This window comes from Medicago sativa, chromosome 3 (assembly GCF_051527215.1).
Source record: "Medicago sativa cultivar Bolivia chromosome 3, Bolivia_mono, whole genome shotgun sequence".
NCBI classification, from domain to species: Eukaryota; Viridiplantae; Streptophyta; class Magnoliopsida; order Fabales; family Fabaceae; genus Medicago; species Medicago sativa.
The window spans coordinates 80,322,942-80,337,505 of record NC_140751.1 but is presented as its reverse complement, the minus strand read 5'-3'; the positions used below and the strand labels follow the sequence as shown (position 1 = coordinate 80,337,505).

Genomic DNA, 14,564 nt, shown 5'->3' with positions numbered 1-14,564 from the left:
CACCAGCCAATAAATGCAAGATCACATTTTCTTAATGAAATCAGTATAAGATCTAATGCTTTGTTTCAGTTTTGCATAATCAAGGATTGCCATACCTGAATTTAAAATGCCAATAAATAATTGATGGTAACATTTGAATCATGGCTCATAGTGAGGTTCCTCTAATTCATACACATGCAGAGTCTATAACTAATTTAAGGTACAAATTCTACTTGCTAAATCTCAATATATCAATCTTAAAACTTGTAATTCATTAATCAACTATAAAATTTACTTGACTCTCAATACTGTTTATAGATGTTACTCTCAAGGATATATAAAACCAAATGCAACCGATTCATTATGCGCGTTGTTATATGTACATTACACGTGTTATTAGAAAAATGATGAAACAGTGGTAAGCATGTTTTTGCAGCACAAGTGTTCAGAGATTGAATCCTCTAAAACCTTTTTTTTCCCATATTTTTTGGGCAAAAATGTGGAATGCAGGGGTTGAGCCCAATTTCCTCGACTTAAATTCACAGCAAATGTAACCACTACACTACACTAGCAAACATATATTTTAACTTTAATGTAATATTATTATATATAACACTGTCACATTTAATTTAATTAACTACAACCAGCAGTCTGTCCAGGATTGCTTTCACCCCCATGTTTCTAACACAAGCAAAACCATATTCACAGCAGGTAAATGCAGTGGACGATTTCCTGCAAAAAGAATAAAGAATTAGTGTAATGTGTAAACATTGGGAATATATTGCTGTGATTCACAATGGTATATTTAAAAGTTATTACATGTCAAAACAAGCATGAGTTCCATTGCAGAAATTATGATTGCAATTTCCAAAAATTGGGATAAAAACAACTTGCAAGCCTTATCACATTAAGTGAGTTTGGACTCAATTATCTTACTCGAAAGTGTTTGTAGTGGGGGAGTCAAAAAGGGGAGTGATAAGGAGGTTCATATTATATCCCCAGACTTAAGGTTGTTTATTTAACTTACTTATTTTTGTTAATGTCTTCGGTGCAGTTTAGTTTAAAGAAAAGGGTCAGCATTCCATGGCATACAAAGATGTGCGAAAATGGCTAACTCTAGTTAAGTCAGTAGCAAAAAAGAAAAAGGAAAGGATATAAACAATAATAGAATTGATTCACATAATGTTTCGATCAACTTCACTCTAGTTTCTTTGGATTTAGGCTAGCCTGGCATACCGCTCACTGGTTTCCACTTGCTACCTTTAATTTTTCATAACAGTGAATTTCATGAAGGAAAACAAAAAAATGGTTGAAGCTTATTGTATATACCAAAATCAAATACAGTTTCAATTGGAACTATAAACTATTAGCATTTATAAATCTCCAAGAAAATCCTCAAAGGGAAGAAAATCCTCAAAGGAATTTGTAGCAAACATTCAAACACAATAGTTTCATATAATAACAAATCATTTCTCTCAAAAAAAAAAAACAAATCATTGAAAGATAAAGGTACTATAGTAAAAAAAAAAAAAAAAAAGTGTTGGGGACAAGGGCAAGCCAAGGATGAAACACCAGAAAAGTGAGGTTACAATTTTGACAAAGTAAAAGACTAGACACACAAATTTTCTCTTGAAATTGAAAGTCATCAGAATATGACAGGACTGCGAAATACTAGTACTACTTTACCCAGGCGAGTGAGTGATTGGCTAATGAAAACAATATTGACAAGAGATGGAAAACAAAGTAGAATGTCTTTCAGCTACAATGATAGCAGAGCATTTGTATCTGAAGAGAAAAAATAACCACCCCCCCACAACACACTCAGATGAAAAATACATAATGAAATGATCTTTTGTTTGAGGAACAATTAAAATGGATGCTTTAAAATACATACCCAAATTGTGACTTAGGGTTATTTATTCAATTTGTGTTAATGCATTCAGTGCAGTTTATTTTAAAGAAAAGGGTCACATGATGTTTCTATCAACATACTTCACTCTAGTTTCTTTGGATTAGCCTAGCATAGCATACCGCTCACTGGTTTCCACTTGCTAACTTCAATTCTTCATAACAGTGAAATTCATGAAGGAAAACAAAAAACTGGCTAAAAATTATTGTAAATACCAAAATCAGATACAGTATCAATTGGAACTATAAACTATTAGCATTTATAAATCTCCAAGAAAAGAGTATACATGATGTAAGCACGCATAATAATATTAATGCAACATTGTTATCATGGTGGGTGCATCAGTTAGGTTTTGATGGCACACGACTTGACCACAGGTGGCCCAAGCCTCTTGTTCCGTACTTGTGCCTGGAAAATTATAGCAGGGTTGTTGGAAGGATCTTCTTGTTTCTGTGCTTGAAAGGTAATGTAATACGTATGACCAGGTCTCCAGGTTGTCTTCACAATGTCAGCAAACACAAAATTTGCACCCTAAATCAGGACAAAAATTAGTTTAATAATGAATAAACAAACAAACGTATATGCATATATAAATATAATAATTATTGTAATTTAAGGAACCTGGTTCTCAGCATTGTACTTGTCTAACGCAAACTTGCAGAGGGGAGTGAGTCTAAGGCGAAGATCTTCTGTTAAGCTGATAGGTATAGCACTGAAATGTAGATTTGCATTTTTTGGAGGAGTGATGGCATCGAAAGGCTGTGTTGTTCAGAATAAATCAAAATGAAGAAATTAGATTATTATTATTATTATAAGTGAAACACAACAAGATGAAATTGAAATAGATAGATGTTTTACAGATAGGTTGCGAGAGAGCTTTTTATGCTTAGCCCTGGCGATTCTAATCTCCTTATCTTGTTGAATCTGAGCCTTATTCTTATGCGTAAATCGCCCACACATAAACATAAAAGGCTTAATGTCATCGTCATACATAGAGAAGTCACTAATCTCAAGATCTTCAAAGCGTTTCAATTCCCATTCATATTTCTCAAGATCTTTTTTTAATTTAAATTGAATTTTTTTGATAAAAAAATTGATTTTTTTTAATGGTGAATGTCTCATTTTATCTACTATTAATTACCATTTTTTTAGTACAACATTTTTTTATTATATTTTTATATCTTGATTTAATTTTCAATTACATTTTAATATATGATTTATGTCCTTCTTAAAAAAATATGATTTATATCTGCGTGTAGACCAACAATAATGTGTCCATTGTTTTGAATGAAGATATCATAGGTTTCTATCTATCATTTTGTGTTGTTATTTTAATTACTATATTTTTTAATTGAAAATTAAATTTGAAATAGTTTAGATTTAATTTATTAACATTTACTCCTTCCGTCTATTTTTATTTTTTTTATAAACAAGACTAGTAATCAATATCACAAAACTCGATGTTAGCTAATAAATTACAACGCCATGTAGAAAAATAAAATGAATGTAGTATGATGTATCTAGTCTAGTAATCTTAAAAGAGAAAAAAAAATGAATGTATATTTTGAGACAATTTCACACTAAAAAGGATACTTGTAAAAAACACCTTTAATAAATTTCACAAAACCACATACATGGCCAAATTATGTCGCTTGAATTTCAAAGTTTAAATGCGAGACCAATCCATGAGTTGCTTAGATACAAAATTCAGATTTTACAAGACTATCAATTATGTTACAAATTACTCAAAATTATTTATTTAACTTATCTGTGTTAATGCATTCGGTGCAGTTTATTTTAAAGAAAAGGGTCAGCATTCCAATGCATACAATGAGGTGCAAAAATGGCTAACTCCAGTGAAGTCAGTAGCGAAAAAGGAAATGATATAAAAATAATAGAATTGATTCACATGATGTATCTAACAACATACTTCACTCTAGTTTCTTTGGATTTAGGCTAGCCTAGCATAGCATACCGCTCACTAGTTTCCACTTGCTAACTTCAATTCTCCATAACAGTGTAATTCATGAAGGAAAACAAAAAACTGGCTGAAGCTTATGGTAAATACCAAAATTAAATACAGTATCAATTGGAACTATAAACTATTAACATTATTACCATGGTGGGTGCATGTGTTAGGTTTTGATGGCACACGCCCACATAATGCAGCTTCCAATTGAAGTTTATTTTAAAGAAAAGGGTCAACATTCCATTGGCTTACAGTTGAAGTCAGTAGGAAAAAACACAATGCAGCTTCCAAATGAAGTGCAACAACAATAATTGAATGTATCCGAATGATATTTATGTCCACATACTCTAATCTAGTTTCTTTGTTTCCGCTTGCTAATTTCAATAGTTCAAAATAGTGAATTTCATGGAGGAAAAAATAACTGGTTGAAGCTTATTATAAATAACAGATTAAAATACAATTTCAAAGGGGAAATAGCTTATTAGCATTTATAAATCTCCAAAAAAAGATTAAACATGTTGTAAGCATGCATAATAAGTAATAACATAATGTAAACAAGTATAATATTAATGCAACATTATCACCGTGATGATGTATGTGTTAGGTAGGCTTCATGGCACACGACTTGACCACAGGTGGCCCAGGCCTCCTGTCCCATACTTGGGCCTGGAAAATTATAGCAGGGCTGTTGGAAGGATCTTCTTGTTCTTGTTTTTGTGCTTGAAAGGTAATGTAATACATACGACCAGGTCTCCAGGTTGTCTTCACAATGTCAGCTAACACAAAATTTGCAGCCTAAATCATGAGAAAAATTAGTTCAACGATGAATAAACAAATGTATATGCATATATAATAATTCTTAATAATTCTTGTAATTTATTGAACCTGGTTCTCAGCATTGTACTTGTCTAATGCAAACTTGCAGAGGGGAGTGAGTTCAAGGCGAAGATCATTGGTTAAGTCGATGGGTACAGCACTGCAATGTAGATTTGCTTTTTCTGGAGGAGCGATGGCATCGAAAAGCTGTGTTGTTCAGAATCAATCAAAATGAAGAAATTAGATTATTATAAGTGAAACACAATGAAATTGAAATAGATAGATAGTTAGATAGATGCGTTACTGATAGGTTGCGAGAGCGCCTTCTATGCTTAGCCCTGGCGATTCTAATATCCTTATCTTGTTGAATCTGAGCCTTATTCTTGTACGTAAATCGCCCACACATAAACATAAAAGGCTTAATGTCATCGTCATACATACAGAAGTCACTAATCTCAAGATCTTCAAAGCGTTTCAATTCCCATTCATATTTCTCTCGCCGTTTCGGCTGCGACTTCAGTTCCGGTGCTAACTCCGGTTCCAACTTCAGTTCCGGTGGCAATTCCGGTTCCGACTTCAGTTCGGGTTCAGGTTGCAATTCCGGTTCGGATTTCAGGCACTTCCCTCTTTCATCGCAGCAATCCGTGGCAGGTCGGATGACGCCGAACAAACATGTATGTGATTCCATCGACATTCTGCAAAACGGAAGGAAGGAAGGAAGAAATCCCAATTCACATTCATCTAACCCTAAATGAACACACGATTTCTCTTTATTATAAGCCAAAAGTTGAGTTTGTTTCGGCTCGTTTTGCTTTGATTACGACCCGTCCCGTATCAAATCCTAGATTTATTTTATTTTGTCATCATTATTTAGAGTGTTTTTTTTTTTGGGTACAATATTTAGAGTATTTTTTATTCCCTTAGGGGGTGTTTGTTTTAGGGATACAAAAATAATTCCTTGGAATAGCTTTCCTGGGAATATACGATGGGAATTATATTCCTAGGAATTTTTGTAAAAAAATGTTTGGTTAACAATTTGTAAATTCCTGGGAATGCTAAAAACATGTTCGGCTTAAAATGTAAAATTCCAAAAATAAATGTCAAAATTATTAAAATACCCTTTTTAAATTCAAGAGACCAAAAACCGTATATATTTCATATTTTCAGCAAATCAAGAAAGGAAAATTCTGTGTCTTACAATATCCATTAAGTTTGACATGAGTATTTGAAAAAATTTAAGCACCAGAAACAACATGCTAATGGCATATGCATATAGTTTATTTTGGTAGTATTAACTATGCATAGTTTAATCAGCATTCATATGCAAGCGGTTCCATTTTTTTTATAGAAGGCAGGAAAAAAATTGGAGGGAACAACGTGTGGGTAAAGTAGGGGTATCAGGGGATTTTTACTCTGAACGTGGAGTAATTCCTGGGAATAGAGATATTCCAGCCTCTCTCTCACTGGAATGAAAAAGGGTAGATCGTGGGTTAAATAAATTCCTGGGTATTTTTTATTCCCAGGCAAATTTTTTGTTTCCTTCTTACCAAACACTGGAATATATTTTTCCGGTCCTCTATTCCTTGGAATCCATTTCATGTCTCCGAAACAAACACCCCCTTACAAAAAGGAAAATGCTAACCGGTGTCCCGGGTCACTGGTTAAGGATATAAAAAAAGAAATTATACAGTAGTTAATTCATTGAAATTGTGTAATTAATTTATAATAATGTCAAAAACAGTTTCATTTTATGGTAATAATTCTATTTTATGGTATGCTTAACCAGTACCCTGCGGGCACCGGTTAGCAGGACCCTAACAGAAATTATTTTAGAGTATTTTTGTTTGGTACAAAAAAGGAATGTACTAACCTTTTATACCCCATCATCATTTATGAGAGATGAGATATACTCCATCATCATGTATCGTCGTGTAAATCTATGTCATAAATATTTTCTTTTAGTAGACAGATAAATTAAAAATAATCATTGAAAATTTGAATTCATATCATTATGTCCGACTTAATAATTTTGACAATTTTTTTTCTGTATAATTGATTTTTTTTGACAATTGATTTTTTTTAATGGTGAATGTCTCATTGTATCTATTAATTACCTTTTTTTAGTACATCATTTTTTTATTATCTCTTTATATCTTGATTTAATTATCAATTACATTTTAATATATGATTTATATCCTTAAAAAAAATGATTTATATCTACGTGTAGACCAACAATAATGTGTCCATTGTTTTGAATGAAGATCATCATAGGTTTCTATCATTTTGTGTTGTTATTTTAATTACCATATTTTTTAATTGAAAATTAAATTTGAAATAGTTTAGATTTAATTTATTAACATAAAAACTCAATGCTAACTAATAAATTACAGTGCTATGTAGAAAAATAAAATGAATGTATGATGTATCTATTCTAGTAATCTAAAAAGAGAAGAAAAAAAATGAAAGTATATTTTGAGACAATTTCACACAAAAAAAGATACTTGTAAAAAAAAAAGGCGGAGAGAGTTAACTAATAGTGGATGATACGTGATTTATCAAAGTTTTGATTTAAATCAGTAATTAAGCATTACAAAACCGCATACATGGTCAAATTATGTCGCTTGAATTTCAAAGTTTAAATGCGAGACCAATCCATGAGTTGCCAAGTTTAGATACAAAATTCAGACCTTTACAAGACTATCAATCATGTTAGATAATATTCAAACTAAATTTTTTACTTCTTCTGAAACACAGAATACATTTTTTTCTTCATAAAAACCAAGACAAACATCCTCGTTTGATGTCTGTCAAAATAGCTGAGTGAGCCACTAGCAACTCAGAAGCGAGCATTTAATTTGTAATTCAGCTTTAAAAAGCTGTCTAAATGGCCAAATTTGTTGCTTGAATTATAAAGTTTCTATATGGCATCAACCCACGAGTTACTTGGTTTAGATACAAAATTCGGACTTGAGCAAAGATTATATCAAGCATGTTACAAATAAAGAGGAGATATATTTTATCTGATAAAACAAAGAAGACATTTATTTTCTTAAAACACCAGAACAAATGATAATATCCTAGTATGATGATTTCCAAAATAGCTGACTGAGCCATTAGCGACTTAGAAGCGAGCATCTAATTTACAATTAAACATTAAAAAGCTGCGCCAAATTCTGTCGCTTAAATTTTAAAGTTTAGATATGGAACACAACCCGTGAGGTGTATAGTTTGGATACAAAATGCAGACTTTGCCGGACTCTCAATCGCGTTACAAATGTTCAAAGATGACATTTTTTTTTTTGACAGAACAAAGAAAACATGTTATGATGTCTGTCAAAATAACAGTGAGTTTGCTACCAACGACTAAGAAGCAAGCATCTTAAATTAGAAATATACAATGCAACCAACCTGTAATAAAATTCGTAAGTCATAAATTAGAATGAATTAAAAGAGATGCTATTTAAAAGCACGAACACCAAAATCTTTAGATCAAATTCTCTGACATGATAGATAGGAATTGCATGAGTTATAACAGTGTCTAATCACATTGTAACGTTTAACAACGTTAAGAAACCCCAATTAAGAGAGATAGTTTCCTTCATTTATCACCAGCAAAATAATTTTTGTATACACTTATATCAGACACTTACCCTCTAATAGAGTAATTTCTTTTAAAAAGTCATCTATTACAGTTTCCAATGCATTAAATACACAATTTTTTTTAAAAATCTTACCATTTAAAGTGCTTAAAGAGTGCCCGGGGCCGGGGCACTCGTTAACATTTCCCTAAAGTAAACTAGTAAAGCAAGGAAGAGCATTGAAAGAGAGAGAGAGAGCCCTGATATCAATTAACAAACTACAAAGGCAACATCACATCCAGGACACTTCACCCTATAGAATTTGTGATATATGTAAACACGGCCAAATGCTTTATGACATATTCCTATTAGTAACGGGTTACCTCTGTAATAAACTATATGTCTAACTGTTGTGAGGACATCAACTTGACACTTATCCCCTAGTGATCTGTTAGATTAGAACCACATATCTACAAGTTCAGTTAGCAATTATGTGAATGTTGATCTTGCTATTGAATAACCCTGATTATTTGCATTTTTACCAAATTCTGATTAACTATGAGGCCACCATATTAACAAAATTGATTCCCTCACTGTCCTGTTTCTTCGTTGACAGCATCACAGAGGACCAACAGAACTGCTCCAATTATCAATTACTGACTCATACGCCATAACCCACCAATCGAACACTCCACAAAAAGAATCCAACGACAATCCTCAACAACAACTGGAAATCGGTTTGATTACTTCATTGTCAATATATCAGTTTCATTATAGTTCAATTATATGTTTTTCATGAGCTATAAAAATCCTCAGCACATTCTTTGCATTGAAAAGGCCAGTGAGGTTGGATAGTAGATAATGGATACGATGTTGTCGCGATCAAGGGAGACGGCAATGGTGAGGGCTTTCTTTCTCTTATTTCCCGTATTTCATCTGCCTTTGATTTTTAAGCAAAAAATAGAAGAAAAAAGGGACGAAAGAGAGAGTAGGACCCTTTTTTCTACATTGAACTACCGTGTCATTCGTATGTTTCATTTACAATCGTGTTCTTACAAACATGCATTTTCATTTATACAAAGATTTTTATAGTTCTCAAAAAATTATGCATTTGAACAACAATCCAATGTTAGATGATATATTGTATTTAATTTCATCTTTGAAAGATATGCAGGAAGCTTCGGTTAAACATCCAAGATTAAGTCTCTAAGAATATTGATTAACCTAGAAAAGATTAAACATTATGTAAGCATGCTTAACATTGGTGCAAAAATTATTACCACGGTGTATGTGTTAGGTAGGCTTCATGGCACACGACGTGACCACAGGCGGTCCATATACAGGAAGTTGTTTCCAGACCTCAGCTTGGAACGTTATGGCATGACTATTGGAAGGATGAGTAGCATCTTTAGCTTGACAGGTAATGTAATAGTTAGTACCACAAACAGCTTGACGGGTCGACTTGACAATGTCATCAAACACAAAATTTGCACCCTAAAAATTAAGAAGAATACTTAATATAGTAGCTGATCAATGAATGAATGAATATTGAATAAACATGCTACATTCATATCTTAGCTAGTTGAATTTGATCTTTGTAACACCCTATTTCTATTAAGCGGTAAAACGCGCGAATACATCAGAAATATTCTAGAAATAGATGCTACGTCTCCGAATAAACCACAAATATACATGCATAAAGATCATGTTTACACAACATAGCAGCGGAACAACATATAATTCATAAACATCTCTGGATCACCAACAAAATACAAAGTGTATCCTCCAAATTTCAAATAACAGAATATCTCAACAACTCCAAAATACAAGTCAAATAAACAACATGCAAGGACTATCCTAGATCAGAGCCCTAATCTAGACACTTGCATGAAAAAGAGGAACTCCACTCCTCGGCATCAACAAGCAACAACTAAGCATCCTGCACTCCATCTACCCGTCCATACAGAAAGGTAGGTGGTAAACCACTGAGGGTTAGCATTACATCATCATAATCCATATAAGATTAACACGAACTTTGAAGATGGAAGGTATAATCAAGGATAAAGAATGACAATCCATACATAACTCCACAATATTCACAACATATAATTATTCCAAGATCATTCAATATCATCATACTAAGTTCATGTCCACAAGTGTATCATACACATATCACAACCTAACCTTGTCAAATCAACAATTAACAATTCAATCCGCAATGTACAATTAGCAATAATCAACCATCAAACACATCTTAATTGCAATTCAATCCACCAACAGTTTATGCAATGTCTCTAGACTCATCTAGATGCATGTGGTACCAAAACACCTCAAGGTCGTCACCTTTGATGCAACAAGAACATCGTAATCACCTCCATTGGATATAAAATCCACCACCATCAGTCATGTATGCATGAACATATGACTCAACTACAAATGCATATGTTCACACAAACAATAATCACCTCACCATCACCAATACTTGTATATATGCAATCATTAACAATTCGCAATTCGCCATTACATATCATATATACAATCACCAACCACATCCAAAAATCACACAACATATAGTTGTCACATAATTACAACACCAATCATCTCCACATAACATATAATAACTTTCCATAAAGGATTCACAATCAATTGATTCACAAAAGTCATCTTTAGTCAAGTTCGTCTCTCAAAATCACAACATTAAATTAATTGAACATTTGAGTCAAAACCAAGTAAACAAGCTCAATTGCCTATGCCTTGTATTCTCACAATTCACATATGTGTGCAGTAGAGGGTACATAAGCATTTCATCGGCCAAATACGACGAATTCACGAAAAACCCAAAGTTCGTCTCATTTTATCACTTTTCACAAAAATTTCCATTTTCAAAACAAAACAAGTTCAAACTTGATGGAACCAATCACAACCATTTTTAGAAATCATATAAACATTATACAACTCTAGTCCCACTTCAATTTCCGGAGAAAACGGGTTTTTGGAAAAATCGACGTTTGGACCGTTTTTACAAAAGTTAGACGATTTTCATAAATTCAAGTCCAAACCAATTCAAATCATGTTCCAGTAGGATTAAAGGTGTAAACAGAGGTTAATTATGTCCAAAGAAACATTTTAGAAGTATCGGATTGACCCCCAAGTGCTCGAACACAAAAATCAAAAATTGCTGAACTGGGGCTAGGACGCGAAAGCGTCCTCTGCACGCTTTAGCGTCCTAGTTCCAGAACTCCTGGAACAGCACGCTTTTGGGACGCTTCTGGGACGCTGATGGGATGCTTAAGCGTCCTAAGCACGCGAAAGCGTCCTACATCAGATTCCCAGAACTCAATTACGGGTTCTAACCCAAATTCATCCCAAAATCCCATTTTCAATCCCCCAATTCGCCCAAACCAGTTCCAAAAAGTGTTTATAGGTCAAAATAGGTTCAATACACTTAAACACATACAAGTTTTGGAATTAAATCATCAACATAACCAAATTCACCAATTTCTCAATTCATTCTCAACTTTCAATAACAATATCAAATCTCATCATTAATTCACCAATCTTGATACCCAAAGTACCAATTCAACAACAACATATTCTAAATCAATAACAACAACTAACGAGTACAAATTCATGCACAATTCAACATCACAACATCAATTCTCATCAAACTTGCTCAAGAACACAAAACACCAACAACTATACATTTGAACATGTTAATTCACATACTAACATGCAATTATCACAAAAATCATGCTCTCAAACAAAACATCAACAATTATGCACGAATTTTACAACAATTAGGTTCAATTCATCAATTTAACAAAAATGGGTAAAGAGAAAAAAAAGATGAATTATGGTTGAAACCTAACCCTCTTACCTTAATTCTCCACAATCACTAGCTAGTGCCTCACTTTAGCTCCAACCCTTGATTCTCTAGCCTCTTCTAGCTCTCTCTCTAGTTCCTCCTCTTCAAAACCCTTTTTCTCCTCTTGAGCTTCCTCTCTAACTCTCTCTAATTGTGAAATGAAATGAAATGAAATGTTTGTAAGACCCCAATTTCACTACCAACTAGTGTTTATATAATCTCTACTCAATTGGGCTCAACTCTCAATGTTTTAATGGGCCTAACCCATTTCTATTCTAACCCAAAATGTTACTACTCACTTAACGGTAAAATACAACGCTAACGGTCACCTAACAGTAACTAAATAATTACCCCACTCTCCAACACTTAGTAAAATAAAACCCTCACTAAGCACTAAAAATAACTTCCGGCAAAATTACAAAATTACCCCTGCTCTCAAAATGACCAAAATGCCCCTAAGTCCAAAATGACTAAAATACCCCTCTAACACCAAATTCTACGAATCACAACCAAAAATACACACAGAGGCAAATAATCACATAAGAGCACATATAACACACATAAATAAATAAATAAAATAAACCTAGCGAAAAATCAGACTGTTACAATCTTCACAATAGAAGACATTGGCAATTTTTTTTAACACCAAGACTGGAATACACATTCTAACCTTTATTCTATTAGCCTACAAAACCAAATCATATTAAAAGTTTCATTTGTATTACGTGGGCTTATCCATAATTCCATATACCACATCTGTCTCAAGCTCAAACCGACCCAACCTGAAGAAAACTACTGAAGCAGAATCAGCTCTTGGAATAGGAATTGAGCCAATCTTTCCTATTTGAAAGCAAAATTTCCGGGAAAATTAAACTGTATCAATTTCAATCTAGTCCACCATATTATCAATATTTCAAAATGATCTTTCGAATTGCAAAATGGTAATTAAGTTCGTCCATCTGTTTGAATCTGTTACTAATAGGTGGTGCTGCCGGCGGCAAATGCCGCCGCCGGCAGCAGTGAAACACAGAAATGTGATAGAATCAGAACCAACTCTGATACCATGTAAAAATATGTAAACTATGTAAATTCGTGTATAATGAGATCACACACCTTGTATTTATAATGGTTTTCCAATAAGTGCATTGAATGCTTATTATCAAACATTTAAGGAACTAGATTAGTGGTACAAATTCAAGGACCAATATGGGCATTTACTCTTAAAAGTAAAGCTGGGAAGAACCTTGAAGAACAACAATAACAAAGTCTTATCCCACTAAGTGGGGTCAGCTACATGAATCAAACGATGTCATAGCGTTTTTATCAAAAACCATGTTTTTTCCAACTCATTGAAAGGTTAGAAAAAATGTTAAAAGTTACGACAAATCAACAATTAGATGCTGCAATAATGTCTAGTTAGGTATTCATATATGAAAAGGGAAGGAAGAGATTTAATTCGGATATGGAGGATAAGAGAGAGCTCAACTCTATTTTTATTTTTTTTTTTATAATAGAGAGAGCTCAACTCTAATATCAAACTACAACTACAAAGACAATATCACATTTACTAAATTTTAAAATCAGCTGACGAGTCAAAATCTAACACACTGTCTCAGTTTTCTATAACCATAAATTAGCACCCATGAATTTAGTAATGACAATAATTGATGTTGACATTTGAATGAGCATTCTAAACACAATTATGAAAGGGTAAAAAGAAACGAAATTACATGAAAAGATGGTATCCGACATGATACAATACTAATGATTTACAAACAGAGGTATGCTGATAGAAACCAGAAAATTAAGTTAACAAGTGTATTATGTGCTGTAAATGGATGAACTTGAAGCTCTTACAAGGGTGGAAATGCAGGAAAACAGAATGTAAACCGGAGTTCTATGAACTCCTAAATCAGAGTCAGACTAACCAGAGAGAAATCTCTCCTCCTAACTGACTCTAACAACTTAACAGAATGAGTTACACCTTACCCTTCCCTCTCTTTTACAACAGAAAAGTCCCTAAAATTCAAGTAATATCCCAACTAACTTTTAGTCCATTCGCTTCTACAACCTTCTAGAACCTGTACTTATGTGAATTGGACCCAACGATTGGGTCATTACACCTATTGGACCCGGGTGCCCTATCATATGCAACGGGGTCGAGTTAGAAGAGGTGATGGGTGTGATTTGATTTTACAATTGTGATTATAAGTGGTGGGAAAATACATTTTAAATAGTGCTTATAAATTGTAGCAATGTGGTGTATATATGGATGAGTGCACAATAAGGGAAAATACATCACCATGTGGTCTTTTGTTTAAGGGACGGTTGACATGTGTGATTTCCATGGCAGCGTTGGTTAAATTGTGGCTCAAGGCTATTCATTTAACATATTTGTGTTAATGGCTTCTTTGAATTCAGTCTATATATATATTGTCAAGTTACCTA

General features: G+C 33.3%; 2 protein-coding genes across 2 annotated transcripts; both read right to left on the bottom strand.

The window, feature by feature from the left end:
- Positions 1 to 315: 315 nt before the first annotated feature.
- Positions 316 to 3,904, bottom strand: LOC146940709 (uncharacterized). The gene is made up of 4 exons (XM_085754440.1): positions 2,747 to 3,904; positions 2,510 to 2,647; positions 2,218 to 2,419; positions 316 to 712 (listed from the first exon to the last, which is right to left on the bottom strand). The coding sequence occupies exons 1-3, from the start codon at positions 3,008 to 3,010 to the stop codon at positions 2,234 to 2,236; spliced, it is 588 nt and encodes a 195-aa protein (XP_085610566.1). The 5' UTR covers positions 3,011 to 3,904; the 3' UTR covers positions 316 to 712; positions 2,218 to 2,233.
- LOC146940708 (uncharacterized) lies at positions 316 to 5,482 on the bottom strand. The gene is made up of 4 exons (XM_085754442.1): positions 4,978 to 5,482; positions 4,743 to 4,880; positions 4,007 to 4,652; positions 316 to 711 (listed from the first exon to the last, which is right to left on the bottom strand). The coding sequence occupies exons 1-3, from the start codon at positions 5,365 to 5,367 to the stop codon at positions 4,458 to 4,460; spliced, it is 723 nt and encodes a 240-aa protein (XP_085610568.1). The 5' UTR covers positions 5,368 to 5,482; the 3' UTR covers positions 316 to 711; positions 4,007 to 4,457.
- Between the last annotated feature and the right edge of the window lie 9,082 nt (positions 5,483 to 14,564).